Source organism: Theropithecus gelada, chromosome X (assembly GCF_003255815.1).
Source record: "Theropithecus gelada isolate Dixy chromosome X, Tgel_1.0, whole genome shotgun sequence".
In the NCBI taxonomy this organism is placed as follows: domain Eukaryota; kingdom Metazoa; phylum Chordata; class Mammalia; order Primates; family Cercopithecidae; genus Theropithecus; species Theropithecus gelada.
The window spans coordinates 34,237,320-34,255,257 of NC_037689.1; the positions used below are offsets into that span (position 1 = coordinate 34,237,320).

Genomic DNA, 17,938 nt, shown 5'->3' on the forward strand with positions numbered 1-17,938 from the left:
GGGGTCTTCTACCCTTGCTTCCTGAACCAAGCTGCTCAGACTTTCAGGAAACAAAAGTAGGAAAGAGTTATAAGCAGTCAACTTTTGCTTTGAGCCCTGACAAATGCATCACCCCTAAGGCAAGAGTCTGCAAAAGACCTGTCTACTTTATTAGACCTGGGAGTGGAAAAAACCCAATGAGAACAAAGCAAAAAATATATTTTCAATATATCATTTTACCACACACATTATCATCATTTTGACTCACTCGAAACCTATTATGGGGTTCTAAAATGCCTCATGACCTCTCTCAGTTGTAACCTATGAACTTTAACAATCCATACTTTGCTTTCTTTTATTCTTCCTACTTAAATTCTTGCTCTGAGGAACTCTGGTTTACATAGATGAGCACTTTTGGTCAAAGTTTTCCATGTTAGGCCCCCTCCAAGGCCACAGCAGGGCTTATGAATTTTGCAGCCCTACTGTGCCCAAGCCCAAATCCAGTCAGGGATGTGGGAAGATGGTGAAGAATAGACTATGGGGTCCCTGTGGCTGCCATGTCACCAAGGATAATAAGGGGAGAAGTTTCCTTTGGAAGTGTCTGTGGTGTTTGTCCAATGTAACATACTTAGTCATGAATCACATGGGGAATGAAGTTGTTGGAGAAAATCCTTTTGACATGTGGAACTTCAGGGTATTTATTAATAAATATTATTTTAAGCACTATTTACAGACTAGATGCATGAGCTTTTGGTACATAACAAACATCTCCCAAATTCAGTGTCATAAAACCATCATCATGTCTTATCCCTTATTCAGGTAGCTGATCTAGGCTTGGGGGCTGGGCAGCTCTGCTACACTTAGCTTCTCACTGAGGTGTAGGCTCTGGTCATTATAGAGAACAGTCTGAAAGGGCAGCCGTTACCTTGAGAGGGCCTTCTTGTGATGATGGTGGGCAGTAAGAACAGATGCCCAAACAAACTAACATTTTTTACTCGTCACATCTGGGCTCCATCATGGGACATGCTTAGGGCGATAGGATGTTAGCAGAGTCAAGGGGCAGAGAAACATGTACTGTATATAGTGGGTAGGTACTGGAAAGGAATGTGGCATCTAGTGGCAAATCATGACCTAGGAAGCAAATCAAGACTAAGTCAGTCTACGACATAGACCAGTGCTACCAAGATAAGAGCATATATTTATGCTTGGTCCTCTCCTGTAATCATAGTTGGTCACCCCTGAAAGCTAACGCCAACAATGACCTCAAGCATAACTTGGGCACAAAAATGTTTATACTCCATAAGTAGTTACACCTATTTGTGATCCAGTCTTAACTACCCAGATAGCCTACCTGCCATTATCTTCCCAGATTCTTTAACCTCCACACCAAAGGTAATGGCTTCTGAATTTGGATTTTCCTTCCGGAATCCTTCCACTCAGCACATATTTTGAAAACGACTTTGCAGTCTTTAATGAGTGCATCAAAAACTGGAATGACTTTAGGTTTTCACACAGGGTGCTTTCTACTAGTCAAAGCAATTATTTGTGACACATTGGGTGTATCACTGTTTTATTTCTGCTGAGAAAGAAGGGCTCCAAGAGTTCAAGGAAAGCCCTTTCCTTTTGTTATGGGGAGTTAGGCAGCAGGATTTCTGTCATTCCTTTTGAAATGAAATCTGTCAGAAGTAGGAAGATTGCTCACTTTATCTTGATGGACACATTTTCCATTTCAATTAATATACTCTGTATTTTTCGGGTCATAGACTCCTGGCCTATCTGTGTGTGTTTTTAGAGAAGGTTGGGGACGGAGAATGGAGGTTTGAATAGCTCATCAATTGTATACTTCTAGTCTCAGCATCAGAATTCACTGACACATGTACAGCAGGTTAAAAAAAAAAATGTTGCTTTTTCACCTCATCAAACAAGGACTCAAGCATCTTTATTCAAAAAAAGAATGTTGCAAGTACAGGGCCAAAAACTGCTTGCCTTGTTACAGAGGGTCAAATGATGTTTCATGGGGAACATGCTAGTAGGGATTCATTCTTACTGGAAAAGAGACAGGGGTTGATTATTTTTGGGTAATTTATTCTGAAAACACAACCCGTTGCGAAAGAAAATGAGAATGCCAATGGAAGGTTATCCTCAACATGCAAGCAAAACAAAAATAATCAAAATATCATTAGCAAAGATGACAACACTAGACCAAGCAGTGACCACACAGCACACATTTGGTTGTGTTTCCAGCCTTATTTGGGTAGGGGGAAAAAGCAATGAAGAAATACAGGCCAGTGTAAGACTCTGTTGACACAGAGAATGGCAGCGTCTGAGGTTGAAAGGGTATATGCCTGTATCGCCCCTAATTATAGAACATCATCAGTGCTTCCTATTTCCCTCAAGACTCAGGCTTGCCCTCGGCACTATGTTCAATGGTCACTTAATGGTTTAGAAACACGGTTGAGAAAAACATATTAACAGTGATCCAGTCACTAGAGCACCTGGATTTTCTTCTACCTTCTTTTATTCTTTTGTGTTCTGGTACAGTATTGCCTGGTGTATATCAATGTATATTTGTATTTATTGTGTCATTGCATTTGATAGGATTTTTCACATTGAAAGCCTCCAAGCTTATGTAGGATTTGTGAGGCATTTTACTAAGAAAGTTGGGCTGCAAGTATTTTAAATGTTACTGAGTTTATTTCCATATTTTAAGACTGACTGTGTTCATAATGTCTGAAACGGACTGCTTTCTATTCATTGATCTCCAGAGATGAAAATAGCAATCAATACTTTGTGTTTAACTTTTATTTTAAGTTCAAGGGCACATGTGTAGGTTTGTTACATAGGAAAACTTATGTCATGAGGGTTTGTTGCACAGACTATTTCATCACCCAGGTATTAAGCCTAGTACCCGTTAGTTATTTTTCCTGATCCTCTCCCTCCTCCCACCTGCCACCCTCAAGTAGGCCCCAGTATGTGTTGTTCCCCTCTATGTGTCCATGTGTTCTCATCATTTAACTCCCACTTATAAGTGAGAACATTCCAGCCAATGCTTTTTGAGTGCTTACTATGTGCTTACATTTTGCTGAGTGCTTTATGTTTATTCATTCAGTTTTCACAACTATCTTATGAACTTGTTACTATCATTGTCACCATTTTACAGATGAGAAAACTGAAATATAGAGTGATGGAGTAATTCGTGCAGGTCACATCAGTAGGAAGTAGGGGAGCCAGGACTTGAATTCAGGCAGTCTGGCTCCAAAGTCTCTCACTAAACGATCATATCAGTTCTCATGTTCACACTGCACCTGGGCATGTATTTGTTTCTTGTACAAACTAGAAAGTGTCACCTACTTGAAGAGAAAAATGTCTCTCATAATGTGGATACATCAGGACACGAGATTTGCATTAGGCAACATGCTCATAGGTCCATCCTCACTGGGAACGTCTGGCGTGTGCAGGAAAATGGTTCCAGAGTAGAAGTCCCACCCCTGGTCTATCAGGGTGGCCTCCAAATATATTAAAAGCACAACAATTTTTGCGGCTTCTGCCGCTCTCACCCTGGTCCAAGGCACCACCATCAGGGGTTGATGTAACGGCCCCTGAAATGCTTCTACCAGTACCCTCTCCTGTCATCAGCAGGGCAGCTGGATCACATGTCTACTTTTTCCACTCAGAACAAAAGACAAAGTCTTTCCAAGAGCCTATGTGATCTGTGCCCCTCCTTCCCACCACTTCTTTACTCCTCACCACCCTGCCTCCAACCCCACATCCTTATCTGCGCCACTAGCCTTCAGATTGTTCCTGGGCAGGCTCACATCAGGCACGTTATGCCTCAGAACCTTTATGCTTCATGGTCCCTCTGTTGGAAGTGCTCCCCCCAAAATGTTTCCTGACCCCTGCTGATCATTGCAGCACCTTCACCCACCCACTCCACCCACTCAGCTCTCTATCCTTCCTCCCTGCCTTATTTTTCTCCCTAGTGTTTATAATGACTTGCTCTTCCATCTATTTTACTAATGTATTAGTTTCTTCTTTGTCTCTGAACACTAGCGTGAACACTTTCTTTTTTGTCTGCTTTCTTTCCCAGTGCAATCCCAGAACTGAGAATCCAGTGGGCGTTTTACAAATTGACTAAATGAACAAATGAGTGCATTGTGGAGTTGTTTTGGAGAATTAAATGAACTAACATATGGAAAGCATTTAGAACAAACAATGCTTAGCATGAAATTAATGTTTAATAAATGTCAGGTATCAATAAAAGAATAACGTAATAGTTATTGAATGAATGATGCATTAGATACTATTACTTGTTCCTGTGGTGGGAAGAGGGTAATCAAGCTCCAGAAGTTTTAAATATTTTAATATACATTCACAATGGTTGCTAGAGGAGATAATCAGGGACATCATTTGTGTCCTCTTTTCCTATTGTCTGGAGGGCGTACTAAAACCCACCCTTCTCTAGGCAGGAGAGTGGTTCTCAAACTTTGCTGGACTTGGGAATCACCTGCAGATGTTTTTAAAATTGATACTGGTTTGCATCCCAGATATTCTGATACCGTTGGTCTGGAGTGTAACCCGGGCATTAGGAGTTTTGAAATGCTCCCTGAGTGATTCTAATGTGCAGCAAAGTTTGGGAATCACTGCCTTAAGCTTTTCACAGAGCTAGCAATAGCAGAAGGAAAAACCTTCCTCAGTGCCTCTCTATGCTTGGAATCAAGAGTTGCGCCAACCTCGTTTCTAAAACACACGTGACCATTAGCAAGTCACCCAGCTTCAGCAAGCTTTACCTTCCTCAATTTTATGTCTGCTGTGGAAAATGGTGAAGACACAGAATTCAGGGCCAGTTTCCAAAAATGTAAATTTTCCTTCTTCCCTCTCTCCCTTTCATTCTTCCTTCCTCCCTCCCTTCCTTTCTTCTTTCCGTCCCTTCTTTCATCTGGAGATAAAAGGACAGAATTGTTTTCAAATGTGGCTCAAAAATGTCTTACTCTAAGATGGTGCTTTCTTACAGAGGAGACCAGAGAACCAAAGTGTCCACCATGCCTAGGTGGCCCCATTCTCCCACAGGCATACCCAGCCATGCCTGTTTCAGGTCCAGGAGGGATCAGTGTCTGAAGGTCAAGTTCCCACCCTTTGGGGCCCACTGTGGGAGTATCAGAGGTCCTACTAGTGTCCTGGGTTCTAGCCCTGGCCTCCTCACTTCTTCCCTGTGTCTTAGTGCCTCCCAGCCTGGGGCCTTGTCTGAGGCTCCTACCCTGGTCACTGGGGCTCACTCTGCATTGGTTTTGCTGGCTCACTCAGGGTCTAGAATTCTGTCCTCTGACATCCAGGCCTCTCCATCTGATCTCCTGCTCACCTGAGTTCTGCCCACCTCTCTTCATCATCTCAAGCATATACCATATCATGGTAGCCGTGTCTAATCTATGGGTCCAGAAAAACACCTGAACCTACCCTATAATGCCACCAATCTCAGCCTGGACTTTTCTATTAATAGAATGGTGGTAGGACACTGGGGATAGCACACTACCGGGGCCAGCATCATGGATGTGTGACCCAAGCAGTGACACAGGACCCTGGACTGGGTTTAATGTTCTGCTGTCTTGAAATTAGTCATGTTTGAATGAAAGGCTCCACATTTTCATTTTGCACTGTTTCTGCAAATTATCTAATGTGCCCCACACTTCAAATCAGAAGACCTGGTATGGATTGCACCTGGCTTACACCTGAGAAGAGCGTGACCTTGGCCAAGTTATTTTTCCTATCTTGGCATTTGCAAAGAAGGAATGAGTAGGGTAAAACTGCCTCCATCATAGAGGAATTTTAAGAATGAAATAAGGTAACAGATGAGTGTTAGCACATGGTGCACAACATGTTAGTTCTCAACTAACACTTCTCTTTTTCCTACCGTTCCACCTCCCGAGAAGCTAAGTCGAAAAGACACTTCCTTTCTATTTAAAATGGATTTTAAATGTTTGTTTTCCTAGATAGTGATATATACCTAAAGGACAGATCTTAGGAGGTTTTCATTGATCTTACCTCATTCTTATTAATTACACAGAAAGACAACAGGATTCCTTCTTTGCTATCTTTATTACATTGAACAATATGTTGTCCAGGTGGCATATAGAGTAGCATCTTCCAAGATATTTTTAAATGATCTTCTTTTACTTATTGAAGAAGATTATATAGAGAGAAATTTGAATTAAACCCGTGTCATTGAAATAATCTTAGCTTACATTACATTAAGGAGATTTCTATTATTCAGACTAATAACTTTTCCCCAAAAGAAGGCTGCCTTGAACAATGTGCATGAGTGAAGACTTCATTAAGAGTCATGGGAGTGAATCTTTGACCCAACCCTCTGGCATACCAGCCATGGGCTCTTAGTGACAATAAACTAGTATTTTGATCTCAGTTTTCTTATTGGTAAAATCCACAAAATAATACCAGTTCTGCCCTCTCATTCTCAATTTGTTTATCAAATTAGATATTTGTGGAAGTATTTTGAAAATTTTTGAATGCTATACAAATTTCAAGTTGGGATTATTGATAAGACTTCTGAAGTTTAGGTGTTAATGAAAAGATTCATTTGAACCACTTGAAAATCTTCCCGGAGAACAAATGCCAAGAGCTAAGTTCTCAGCTTCTTTGGAAATGGAGATGTATTTGGAAACAGGATGGTGTGTCACCACCAAAATAATCCACTTCAATTTTGCTGGGGCCAGAAGCCATAGGTATTACCTTCTAAATGTCTAAAACCCTCTGAGGTTATTTCTCAGCATATCAGTTATAACTAAATAGCTTTTCACAAAGAAATCTTTTTCTCTACTTATTAATCCAAGTATTAATGAGAATATACTATGTGCCAGATACTCTTCTAGCAACCTGAGATAAATCAGTGAATAAAACCAAGTTCCTTGCCCTCATAGAGTGTTTGTTCTAGTGTATAGAGCAAAACAACAAAAATAACTATAAAATTAAGTATACAGTTGACCCTTGAACAACATGGGGCTTGGGGCACCAACCCCACATGCAGTCAAAAATCCACATATCACTTTGGATGCCCTCAAAACTCAATTACTGATCGCATACTGTTGACCAGAAGTCTTACCGATAACATAACAGTTGATTAACACATATTTTGTATGTTATATGCATTATACTCATATACTGTATTCTTACAATAAAGTTAGAGAAAACAAAATGTTATTAAGAAAGCCGTAAGGAAGAGAAAATACATGTATTAATCATTAAGTAGAAGTAGATCATCATAAAGGTCTCCATCCTCATCGTCTTCACATTGAGTAAGTTAAGAAGGGGAAGGAAGAACAGGGGATGGTCTTGCTGTCTCAGGGGTGGCAGAGGAGGAAGAAAATCTATGTATAAGTGGACCTGTGCAGCTCAAACCTGTATTGTTCAAGAGCCAACTGCATTCTACGGCACGTTAGCACATGATTAGTGCTGTGGGGAAAAAAGAAGTAGAAGGGCATAAAGGGGATCAGGCATGTTGGGGAGCGGGGTTGCATTTTTAAAATGTATGGCCAGGACAGTCCTCTTCAAGGTCATATGTGAGCACAAGCTTGAGTGAGGTGAGGCTGGGCCATATGCATATCTGCAGGACAGGCTTTCCGGGTTGGAGGAACAGCCAATGCAAAAGCCTGAAGCAAAAGTGGCCCAAGTGAGCCATGAAAGAAGCATGACTATGGGTCTCCCCAGATCTTTCTCACTCTCTAACAAAAAATAGGTTTTGAAATTAAAGAGAATATGATTGCCAGGCCAATGCCTAAGACATACATTGATGCCTTGTTTCTCTTGTATGTGCTTTCTCCACAGTCACATGACACAGGCAATCCCTTTTGACGACCCTCGGTTAGAGAGCTGCCAAATCATCCCTCCGGCTCCTCGGAAGGTGGAGATGAGAAGGGACCCAGTGCTGGGATTTGGTTTTGTGGCAGGGAGTGAAAAGCCAGTGGTCGTTCGCTCAGTAACACCAGGTAAGCACCCAATCCCGGTTCTTGGTTTCCTGAGACTGTCTGCCACACCCTGCCAGAATAACTACTGTTCAGTTTCATAAGTGTCCAGACTGTGAAAGCTGGATATGTTTTTCCAAAACCTGGATAGAGTCACTTCACCAGAGGAACAGAAATGCCTCCTTAAACTAGGTTTTAAACTGCCAAATCCATCATTATCACCTGACTCAGGAAAATACTGAGCCATCATCTATAACCATGGAAATGACCCACTTCTTAACTTATGAATGCAGACAATAAGAGGCAGGCACTGTACTGTATTACGGTAAGCCCATGATGAATTCCTTAGTGGAAAAAAAGGAGGAAGTGGTTACAGTAGGATTTAGTCACTGGGGTAGTTGGATTATCTCACAAGTATGCACTTCCCTCCCTTCTCATTAGAGGCAGAATAAAGGGAAATCCATACTCCATTGCTGTTGGGCTGGACCAGGTGATTGACATTGGCCAATGGCATATTAACAAAGATGACATAAACTTGAGACATGCTTGTGCAATTGAGCCTGTTTCCCGAGCTTCTGCCATGGCTATAAGAAGAGAGTTTTTGGCTGGGTGCAGTGGCTCACCTGTAATCCCAGCACTTTGAGAGGCCAAGGCTGGTGGGTCACTTGAAGCCAGGAGTTTGAGACCAGCCTGGCCAACATGGCAAAATCCCATCTCTACTAAAAAGACAAAAAATTAGCCAGGTGTGGTGGTGCATGCTTGCAGTCCCAGCTACTCGGGAGGCTGAGGCATGAGAATCGCTTGAACCCAGGAAGGGGAGGTTGCAGTGAGCTGAGATTGCGCTACTGCACTCCAGCCTGAGCAACAGAGTGAAACCCTGTCTCAAAACAAAAACAAAAACAAAAGACAGAGAGTTTTCCCCAGGTAGCTGTGACCTCTTCCATCTGAGCCCCATAATGAACACATGAGGCAGCAAGCCTGCAGTGGGGGAGCCAAGTACAGCCTCATCTGCAGTTTGGTACAGAACTGTCCAGCTAAGCCTGGCTGAAATCAGCCAGCCTGTGGTTATCCTAAAGACCCATAAGCATGAGAAGAAATGATCATTGGACACCTATTGAGCTTGGGGGTGATTTGTTATCCAGCAAATGCTGACTAATACAGTATGTGTCAAATCTTTAAAATTCTACAATATGATTAGATAATTAACGTACTTTCCCGCAATCATTCATATTAGAGTATACAGATGTTCCACTGTCAACACAGCTGAATACAATGGACTATGATGCAATCGCCTGAAGTGGGCTGCCTTTGCCTTTCCAGAAACAATGTGCTTTTATTATTTATTATATATGTATTTATATGCTTACTGTAATGGACTCATATTGGATTTATTTTCAGTAAAAAAGGAAATTATCTTCCATGCCCTTTCTTCTCAGGATTTTGCAAATCAGTAACAGGATTCAGCAGTAAAGTACTACACTTAGGAGCACAGACTCTGGCATCAGACTGCCTGAATCTGACTCCTACCTCTGCCCCTTTTTAGACTTTTTAGTTTCCATGTTAAATTCCCTGCATTTCAGTTTGATGTAACTTCTCTACGTCTTCTGTATAATGGGAATCAGTGTAGTATCTATGTTGTAGGGCTATGGAGAGAAAGCAATAAATTAGAAGAGTGCCAGGCACATCCTGGTCATTCTGTAGATGTTTATTTTTATTGTTATTGTTATTTAACTCTAAAATGTTTGGCCAGTTGAGTGTCTCAATTAAGGGAAACAAAAGTCAAGTAGTGTCCTGGTATAGATTTTAAAATTTGGTTTAATGTTTCACTTTTCATTATTTTGACATAATATGCCCCAGGGCAAACATCACAAATAACCACTTTAGACTTGTGCTATCTGCTAAACTTTTTTATTTCACTAAATATAGATCATATTTTAGTTCTCTGTATAGGATTGTTGAGCTTGATACAACTGAGAATTCTCAAAACAGATTTGTTGCTTCGTATGATAACATGCTTTGTAAAAAAAAAAAAAAAATAGAAACAATGTAGATAGTATAGAGGAGAAAGTAAAAAAAATCACCTGAATTCCTAGTACCAAGAGATAGCCATTATTGATGTAGACGGAGATAATATGTGTAGTAGATATAATTCCATGCATACACAAACACACATATGTATTACCTATCAGATAATATATTTTATACATACATAATACATATATAGAGGTATGTGTACACACATTTTTTCCTAAATGGAATAGTATTCGGCATGCTGTTTTATAATACTGGGATAATCTAACATCTCTGATTATGAGATTCTCCAAAGTATGTGTCTTCCCAGGAGCTGAATGAAGATTCAAGTCTTATATTTTGTTTTTTGGTATCATCTCACTGTTTCTACAACCTCTCTCCTTCCTTGCCCTCAATTCTCCTTAGCTTCAAAGACACTAATACCTACTGTTACACAATTTTGAGATGAGTAGAAAAAAAGTAAAAACAAAGGTCAAAGAGTACTATTTCCAGTTATTTTTATGAGTGAAAATGCTGGTCAAACAAGCTGTGTCAGTCATAAAAATGACTCTACAGAAGTCCCAGGTGATTTCAGTGTGTGACTAGATTTTCTATAATAGGCGATCCAGACTTCAAAGTAAAGGCTATGAGACAGTTCTCTTGAAGTGTGCCACTGTTTCGTATTTTGGATGGGACAGTGTGTTGCTTCTCCAGCATTCTTGATTAAAGTTGCTTGATTAGACAAGAGTAGTTTCCTTTAATCAGAAAGCATAGGTCAAATGTAAGAGTATGTTAATCTGAGAGTGATTTTCTTATTAGAATAGTTAACATTCGTCCTTCAGTTACTTTCAAAATTTTTCTGTATTTGATCAGCATTTGATTGCTAACCATTTGTTTGACTGAATTTGAGTGATTATTGCACATAATTTAATACTTATTATGTTTCCCAAGTGGTTTTTCTGAATTCCTTATGCGTGCAAACACTGAATCCCACATCTGTAAAATGAATATTTTCTATCAGTAATATGAGGACATGTTAAGGTTCCCCTACTCTCTTACTTCCCAGAAGGAAGACGAATTTATGCTACAGCTTGAATGACACATATGCCTAGTGTCTGGGTGGGGAGAGAAACACTGAATTACTTTCAGTTCCATGTTCTGGGTATGAAGTGTTCATTTCAATTACTAAATGAAGTAATAGCAATAATATTTGAAAGATAGCATTTCAGCTGCAGCTATCACCCAGCGTCAGACCTGTGGAAATATAGTTAAAATTATAGTACCATATGCTACCATATCAATATTTGGGAGGTAATTGCATGTGTCTAGAGCATAATTCAGGTAATTGATTTTAGGTCTTACTTAAATACAAATGTATGCTTTACACAGATGTGGTTTTAAGTTTATGTGTTAAGAAACCTGGCAGTGACTAGGTTCTGAATTATAGTTTTTCTTTTTTAGTTCAAAAGGGACATTCGCCATTCTGAATTTGGAAGAGTCCAAGCTAAGATCTAGTCCTTCCTTCAAGTCAATTATTTAACCTGTGTGAGCCTCAATTATCTCATAATATGGAAGGGATGATAGTATTCAGTGAAGTTACTAGGCCAAGAATTTAACCCATTGCCTGGTGCATAATAAATGCTCAACAAATATTAGTTTCCTTCTCCCTTCTTGGAAACAACGGAAAGAGAAAAGGGCCAGGCACAGTGGCTCATCCCTGTAACCCCAGCACTTTGAGAGGCTGAGGTGGGAGGATTGCTTGAGCCCAGGAGTTTGAGACCAGCCTGGGCAATACAGTGAGATCTTGTCTCTACAACAAATAAACAAGGCCGGGCGCCATGGCTGACGCCTGTAATCCCAGCACTTTGGGAGGCCGAGGCGGGCAGATCACGAGGTCAGGAGATCAAGAACATCCTGGCTAACACGGTGAAACCCCATCTCTACTAAAAATGCAAAAAATTAGCCGGGTGTAGTGGCAGGCGCCTGTAGTCCCAGCTACTCGGGAGGCTGAGGCAGGAGAATGGTGTGAATCCGGGAGGCAGAGGTTGCAGTGAGCCAAAATCGCGCCACTGCACTCCAGCCTGGGCGACAGAGCGAGACTCCATCTCTAAATAAATAAATAAACAGACAAACAAAATTAGCCGGGTGTGGTGGTGTGTGCCCACAGTCCCAGCTGCTCAGCAGGATGAGGTGGGAGGGTTGCTGGAGGGATGCACGTGGAGCTGTGAGGGAGGAAGGGGACACCCGCCTAGCCAACCAGATCAGCTGAATCAACCCTGGCAATCAGTGGGGTGACAGATGTCACAGCCAGATCACCCTCACATCTGAACACCCTCTTACTGAGATATCTTACGATTCTCCACAGTATGCTGTCTCCCTACTTGTAATAAGTACATAAATGCACCTTTGTTTGAATCCAGCTGTGCGGAATTGTTGCAGCTTTGGCCACAGGGTATCAACACAACTGATTGGCTACCTGTTGAGAGACTAGCTCCTTCTAGGGGCCTCACCACACATACACACACAAAATGGCCTGTTGACCAGCAGCATCAGCAGCACCTGGGAGCTTGTTGGAAATGCATTATCTCACCCTGCACCCCTGCATGGTAACAAGATTCCCAGGTGATCCACCATAAAGTGTGAGAAGTGCTGCTAGGCTGAGTCTCGACCTTGCTTGTAAAGTTTTAGAAAAATGTGGATGCCTGGGTCCCATCCTGAAAGATTCTGATTTAATTGGTCAGGGTACAGCCTGGGCCTCAGAATTGTCCAAAGAATACCCAAGTGTGGTTGGGTTTCGGTTTTGCTGATAGCACCATTTGCTCACAGTGAATCATGATCAGGAGAGGGGGCTTGGGATAGGTTGCCAATGGTCTTCTCACCTGTGCTTCATTCTCATTTATCTCCAGGTGGCCCCTCTGAAGGCAAGCTGATCCCGGGAGATCAGATTGTAATGATTAATGATGAACCGGTCAGCGCTGCACCCAGAGAGCGGGTCATTGATCTGGTCAGGTGGGTGACTCATTCACCTGTGTCCTGTTCTGCCTTGAAGGCTGCTACATAGCTCTGAGGTCTCAACTAGCAGAGGAAGAGCCTCCTGTGGGACAATTTAGGACAGAAACACAAGCCAACACATCCACACGATTGAAAATGCTGCTGACACTGACCTGTAATATCAAAACACATGCTCCATAAACACAAAACTCCTAATTGTCCACTCTCTGTTAACATTGAAGGCACAAATGCCTCAGTTTAACATTTTTATGACTCCTATATCCAAAGGTTCATTTTTTCCTTCCAGAATTACTAACACATTGATTTTTCGTAATCAGGGAGATCAAAACACAATACCTGAATTCAGCGTAAGTGATGAGTAATTTTATATACATAATCCCATGGATATACAAACACAGTTCACTGATACTTCATATTTGACTAAGTTCTTCATTACTGAATTTTGAGATTATCAACTATGGCAATAGGATAATTAGGTCAAAGCTAAGAGTTTACAAAATACACGTGGTTTATTGGTTTAGTTTTATTGTAGATGTAAGTAGTTTGTTATGTGATATTCTTAATGGGGCACCAGAAAATGTATTTTGTGTTATGTTAAAACTATTGGTCAAGAATCCCCTTAGAAGCCCACTGGAGTTATACTTCCTTAGTGAATTTAGGGGAAAAGAGATCTTTAGAAGTTTTTCAAATGAAGAAGCTGGACCTATCGTGTGAATGTATCCATTCATGCTATAGGAGTGTTGACGAATAAGGAGACATGACATTTGTCTTTTATAAACTCGTATTTTCAACCAAGATTGAAGCCAAAGCTAAGGTTACCAGAACTCTTTTCACTCAAGAGGGGATTTCCTAACATTTATGCTTACTCATTACAGAAAGTGTTAGGTTGGTGCGAAAGTAATTGCTGTTTTTGCCATTGAAAGTAATGGCAAAAATTTCAATTATTTTCGCACCAACCTAATAAATCTGTACTTTGGAAAAGGCATTAAGTGGAGTATTTCTGGGGTCTTTCAGAGAAAGTCTCTTTCTCAAGCCTAGTTCAGCTTTTGCTTCACAAAGAGGTTCTGGAGGGTCAAGCAGTCTTGGAAGAACTGGGAGAGAAGCAAAAAGAGAAATAGAAAGAGAAGGCACTTACATTTAGTGTAAGCAACCATCTCAGTTTTAGCATTTAAAAGGCCCATGTCCCAGGGAAACTCTGGAATGGTTGGTCACTGCTATGGTCTGAATGTTAGTGTCCCCTCAAAATTTATATATTGCAACCTAATACCTAATGTGATTGTATTAATAGGTGAGGCCTTTAGGAAAGTGATTAAGTCACGAGGTCTCTGCATCATGAATGGGATTAGTATCCTTATAAAAATTTGAAGAGAATTGCCTTGCTCCTTCTCCCATGTAAAGACACAGTGACAAAGTACTGTCTTTGAGGAATGAGGCCTTTACCAAACACCAAATCTTCTGGAAGATCTTGGACTTCACTGCCTCCAGAACTGTGAGAAATACATTTCAATTATTTATAAATTATTCAGTCTAAGGTATTTTGTTGTAGCAGCTCAAACAGACTAAGACAGTCACTCTTCTTCAGTCTGGGCTTAATGGAGTCTTCCCAGATGGCTAGAAAAGTCATACTTGTACTCCTGGGGCATCCAGGTCTCCAAAGAATGGTCTTACACGGGAGCAGACACTGAGACTTGTGACATATTCACTATGCATCAGGAACAAGACCTGGGAACATCTCCAATATTTCTAAGGACAAGGGGAGCCAGAATACGGAAAGAATCTGTATGTAAGAGCCCTTGGTAAGGAGCTGCAGTGTTCATTTGGAATAACTTCTCTCTTGAGATGCGTGTGGGTGTCAGCAGGGGCATACCTCATCTAGATAGGCTCTGAGCCTTCTGGAATGCCATGTTTGGGCTTGATGGCAGAAGTTGCATAGACATTTTGTTTTCCCCTAGGTGCGCACCTCTGTGATTAGTCCTATTGATTTTTGTGCCTGGAGGATGATAGAAGAAATAAAATATGTGTGTTTAGGTTGGCTGTGACTTAATTGCCTGCTGCAGGACAGTGACAGAGAAAAACCTATCTGAAAGTGTGATCATTTCCTAGCAATTGTTCCAGGGATATTTAGAAAGATTATTTCCAAGAAAGATATTTTCTTTCTGGTTTAATGCTTATAGAGGAAAATGGCATATCTGTAAACAAAGAACTCTCTATAGAACTTTACATGTAATAAAATAAGCCAGTTAAAAGAGAGGATGGCAAACAGCTCCAAGTTCAAATCCAGCCTGCCATGTGTCTTTGCAAAGTCCATCAGCTAAGAAAGGTAGGTTTTTTAAACCATTTTTTAAAAGTTGAAAAAAGTATTTTGTGACACATGGAAATCATATAAAATTCAGATTTTAGTATCCATAAGTATTTTAGTGGGTTTAGCCATGTTTGCTCATTTGTGTTTTATCTATGTCTGCTTTCCTGCTACAACAGAGTTGAGTAGTTGCAACAGAAACTATCTGGCTCACAACCTTTTCACTCTCACTAAACCACAATGTTAAAATAATGTATGTCTTTCTAATGAAAATGATCACACATTACAAAATATTCCTGTGCCTTCCCATAAGTTTAGTCATCTGTCTGCCATAATGTGTACTAACCTAAACATTTAACTCTTGTAGAAAATCCCCTTTTTACTGGGCTCCTCAGCTGATATATGTTTTAAGGTCTATATCTTACACAAGACAAATTCCCTTTCTGTATAATAAAAACAATCCCATTTTCTTAGCCACTAAGGAAATTTGGAAAAACACTCATCATTTTGATAACACTATAAAATTCTCTCTTTAAAAATCGGCATCCATTTGCTTGCTTTAGTGGTGTAGTCTTGTTTTGTTCCTTTTCCCCCATTGCAGCATGTGTTCATGGATCATTTTTTGTTCCCAGATCCATTTGTGTTTCTTGGTGGATTATTTTTCTTATCATTTGGTTACTCTATTATAGAAAATTATTTTTTCTTGAGAAAATGAAAGAGTTTCGCAGAGACCAATTTACTGATATACTAACAACATTTTGGTTTTTTCATGTAGTCTCAAAAAAGCTATAATTGCTGCACCGAAATTAGATGAGTTCTGTTCACTTCATGGTCTTCTAAGTTGTTAACTCTAACTCAGACTGTATAATGGTGTTTGAGGATGAAAATCTTTGAAGAATCCATGCCCTTTACAAATTACCATATCTTTCTTCTTTAAAAGTATCTAAGGATAATTTTCTTTTCACAATTAGACTAATTAACTGAAAGCAGTCTCCAAAATTTTATTTCTAAAAAGTAAGGAGTATTATTGCCCATAGAAACATTATGAATTGTGCCTTGCCTTCCCACTCCCATGGCTAGCCAGCACAATTAAATTCGTTTGACTTCAACAAGGAATTATTGAGGATTAACAGACATCATATAAGGCAATGAGCATGTATAGATACATAGGCATGATTCTTGCCCTCAAGGAGAAGAATTCTAATTGATTTCCCTATATTTATGACTGGACAAGGCTGTTGGCGAGGTTAGTATTTGGTAGGAATGTTTGGTGGAGATGGATGGTGTGTTAAGGGGTATTATTGATGGTGGTAAAGAGTAGCCATCAATGTGAAGTGGAAGGGCAGGTTTATGCATGAGAAGGGAGTTGTAAAATAGATCTTTCCTTTGACTCTAGAAACCCCAGACCTTCTTGATAGACACTCACTTTCCAACCTGCAGATATTAAAAAAATCCATTGCCTACGTGGCTGTCCTGAATCACCACCTCAAAATTTGGTCCTTCAAGGCAGCAGTATAAATCTACTGGCTCCTGTTAGAATGGGTGCACTAGACTTTTTGGATTAGAGATGCAATTGGGAACCTGATAAATGCCATAGACTTTTCCCCCATCCAGAAAAACCCACGTGTATACAAAGTTCTGCGTACAATATTAGAATGGTTTTTGACTCCCTAAAGTTAGTCCCAGTTTTAGCGCCAGGGCAGCAGACTCTGAGAATGCTGAGTCCCTTCCTCCCCTTCTCCCACTTCCTCAGTACCAGATGCTAACATTGAAGAGTCAAGCATATAAACAACTTGATCTTATCCTTTTCTATCAAAGCAGTTGAAGTGGAAAATTGCGCATCCTATAATAAGAAGGTACAATGGTCAAACTGGAGACTAATTCCCCTTTCTCCCAACATCTGTAATAGGGCAGCTAACTATTCCTCCATCTGCCTTCTCCCACTACTTATGTTGATTATTCATGCTGATCTAATTGATGAGCAGTGTTATAGCTATGGCTATTTATCTACAGAGGGTTGCTCACATCTGTCAGACATGTCACCCCTTCTATACTAATACCCTGGGAATTGGAGAGCTTTCCTGGGTAGCAGTAGTGTTCTTTCAATAAGAAAGTAACTGTAATAAGAAATAAGAATAAATGATAGGGGAGTGGCATTAACAAGGTAGCAAAATGAGGTCCCCCACTGGTATCCCCCACAGCAACTATAATTTGGCAGCCACCTGTGGACAAAAGTGGCTTTGTGGGAGCTTTGGAATCCAAATAGGTCACTAAACCCTGGTGGAGCCTAAGACTGAGGAAGGCCATTTTGAGAAGGCAGACACACCCAGGCCTTGGTGGCAGACTCACTGACTATGATCCCAAATACAGACCCAGCAACAACCACATCCCCCCATGGAGTTGGCTACAGCCCGGTTTGGCCTTGGTCCTACTACTGGCATTATCCATTAAGGGACCCGGGAAGAGTCATACCTACCTAGGCTTTGGGTAACAGATCTGCTGACCTTGGCCCCAGTTGTGGACCCTGAAGTGGCTTGTGACCAAGCTCCAGCCTCTCTCAGCCATTGTCTGTGAGCAGTCCCACCTGTCCTGGGACCTGCTGGGAAACAGGCCAGTTCATACCCCCAGAGGTAGGCCTAATGAACTTAGTTCCACAGATTTTGAAACA

At 40.8% G+C, this 17,938-nt stretch overlaps 1 protein-coding gene across 3 annotated transcripts in view; it reads left to right on the top strand.

The window, feature by feature from the left end:
• Positions 1-17,938, top strand: part of FRMPD4 (FERM and PDZ domain containing 4) — an 869,452-nt gene that overhangs the window by 749,295 nt on the left and 102,219 nt on the right. For all 3 annotated transcript variants that reach the window (XM_025372626.1, XM_025372627.1, XM_025372628.1), the window contains 2 exons: positions 7,813-7,973; positions 12,866-12,968. In XM_025372626.1, the coding sequence (XP_025228411.1) occupies positions 7,813-7,973; positions 12,866-12,968 (264 nt within the window). The remainder of the gene's footprint in view (positions 1-7,812; positions 7,974-12,865; positions 12,969-17,938) is intronic.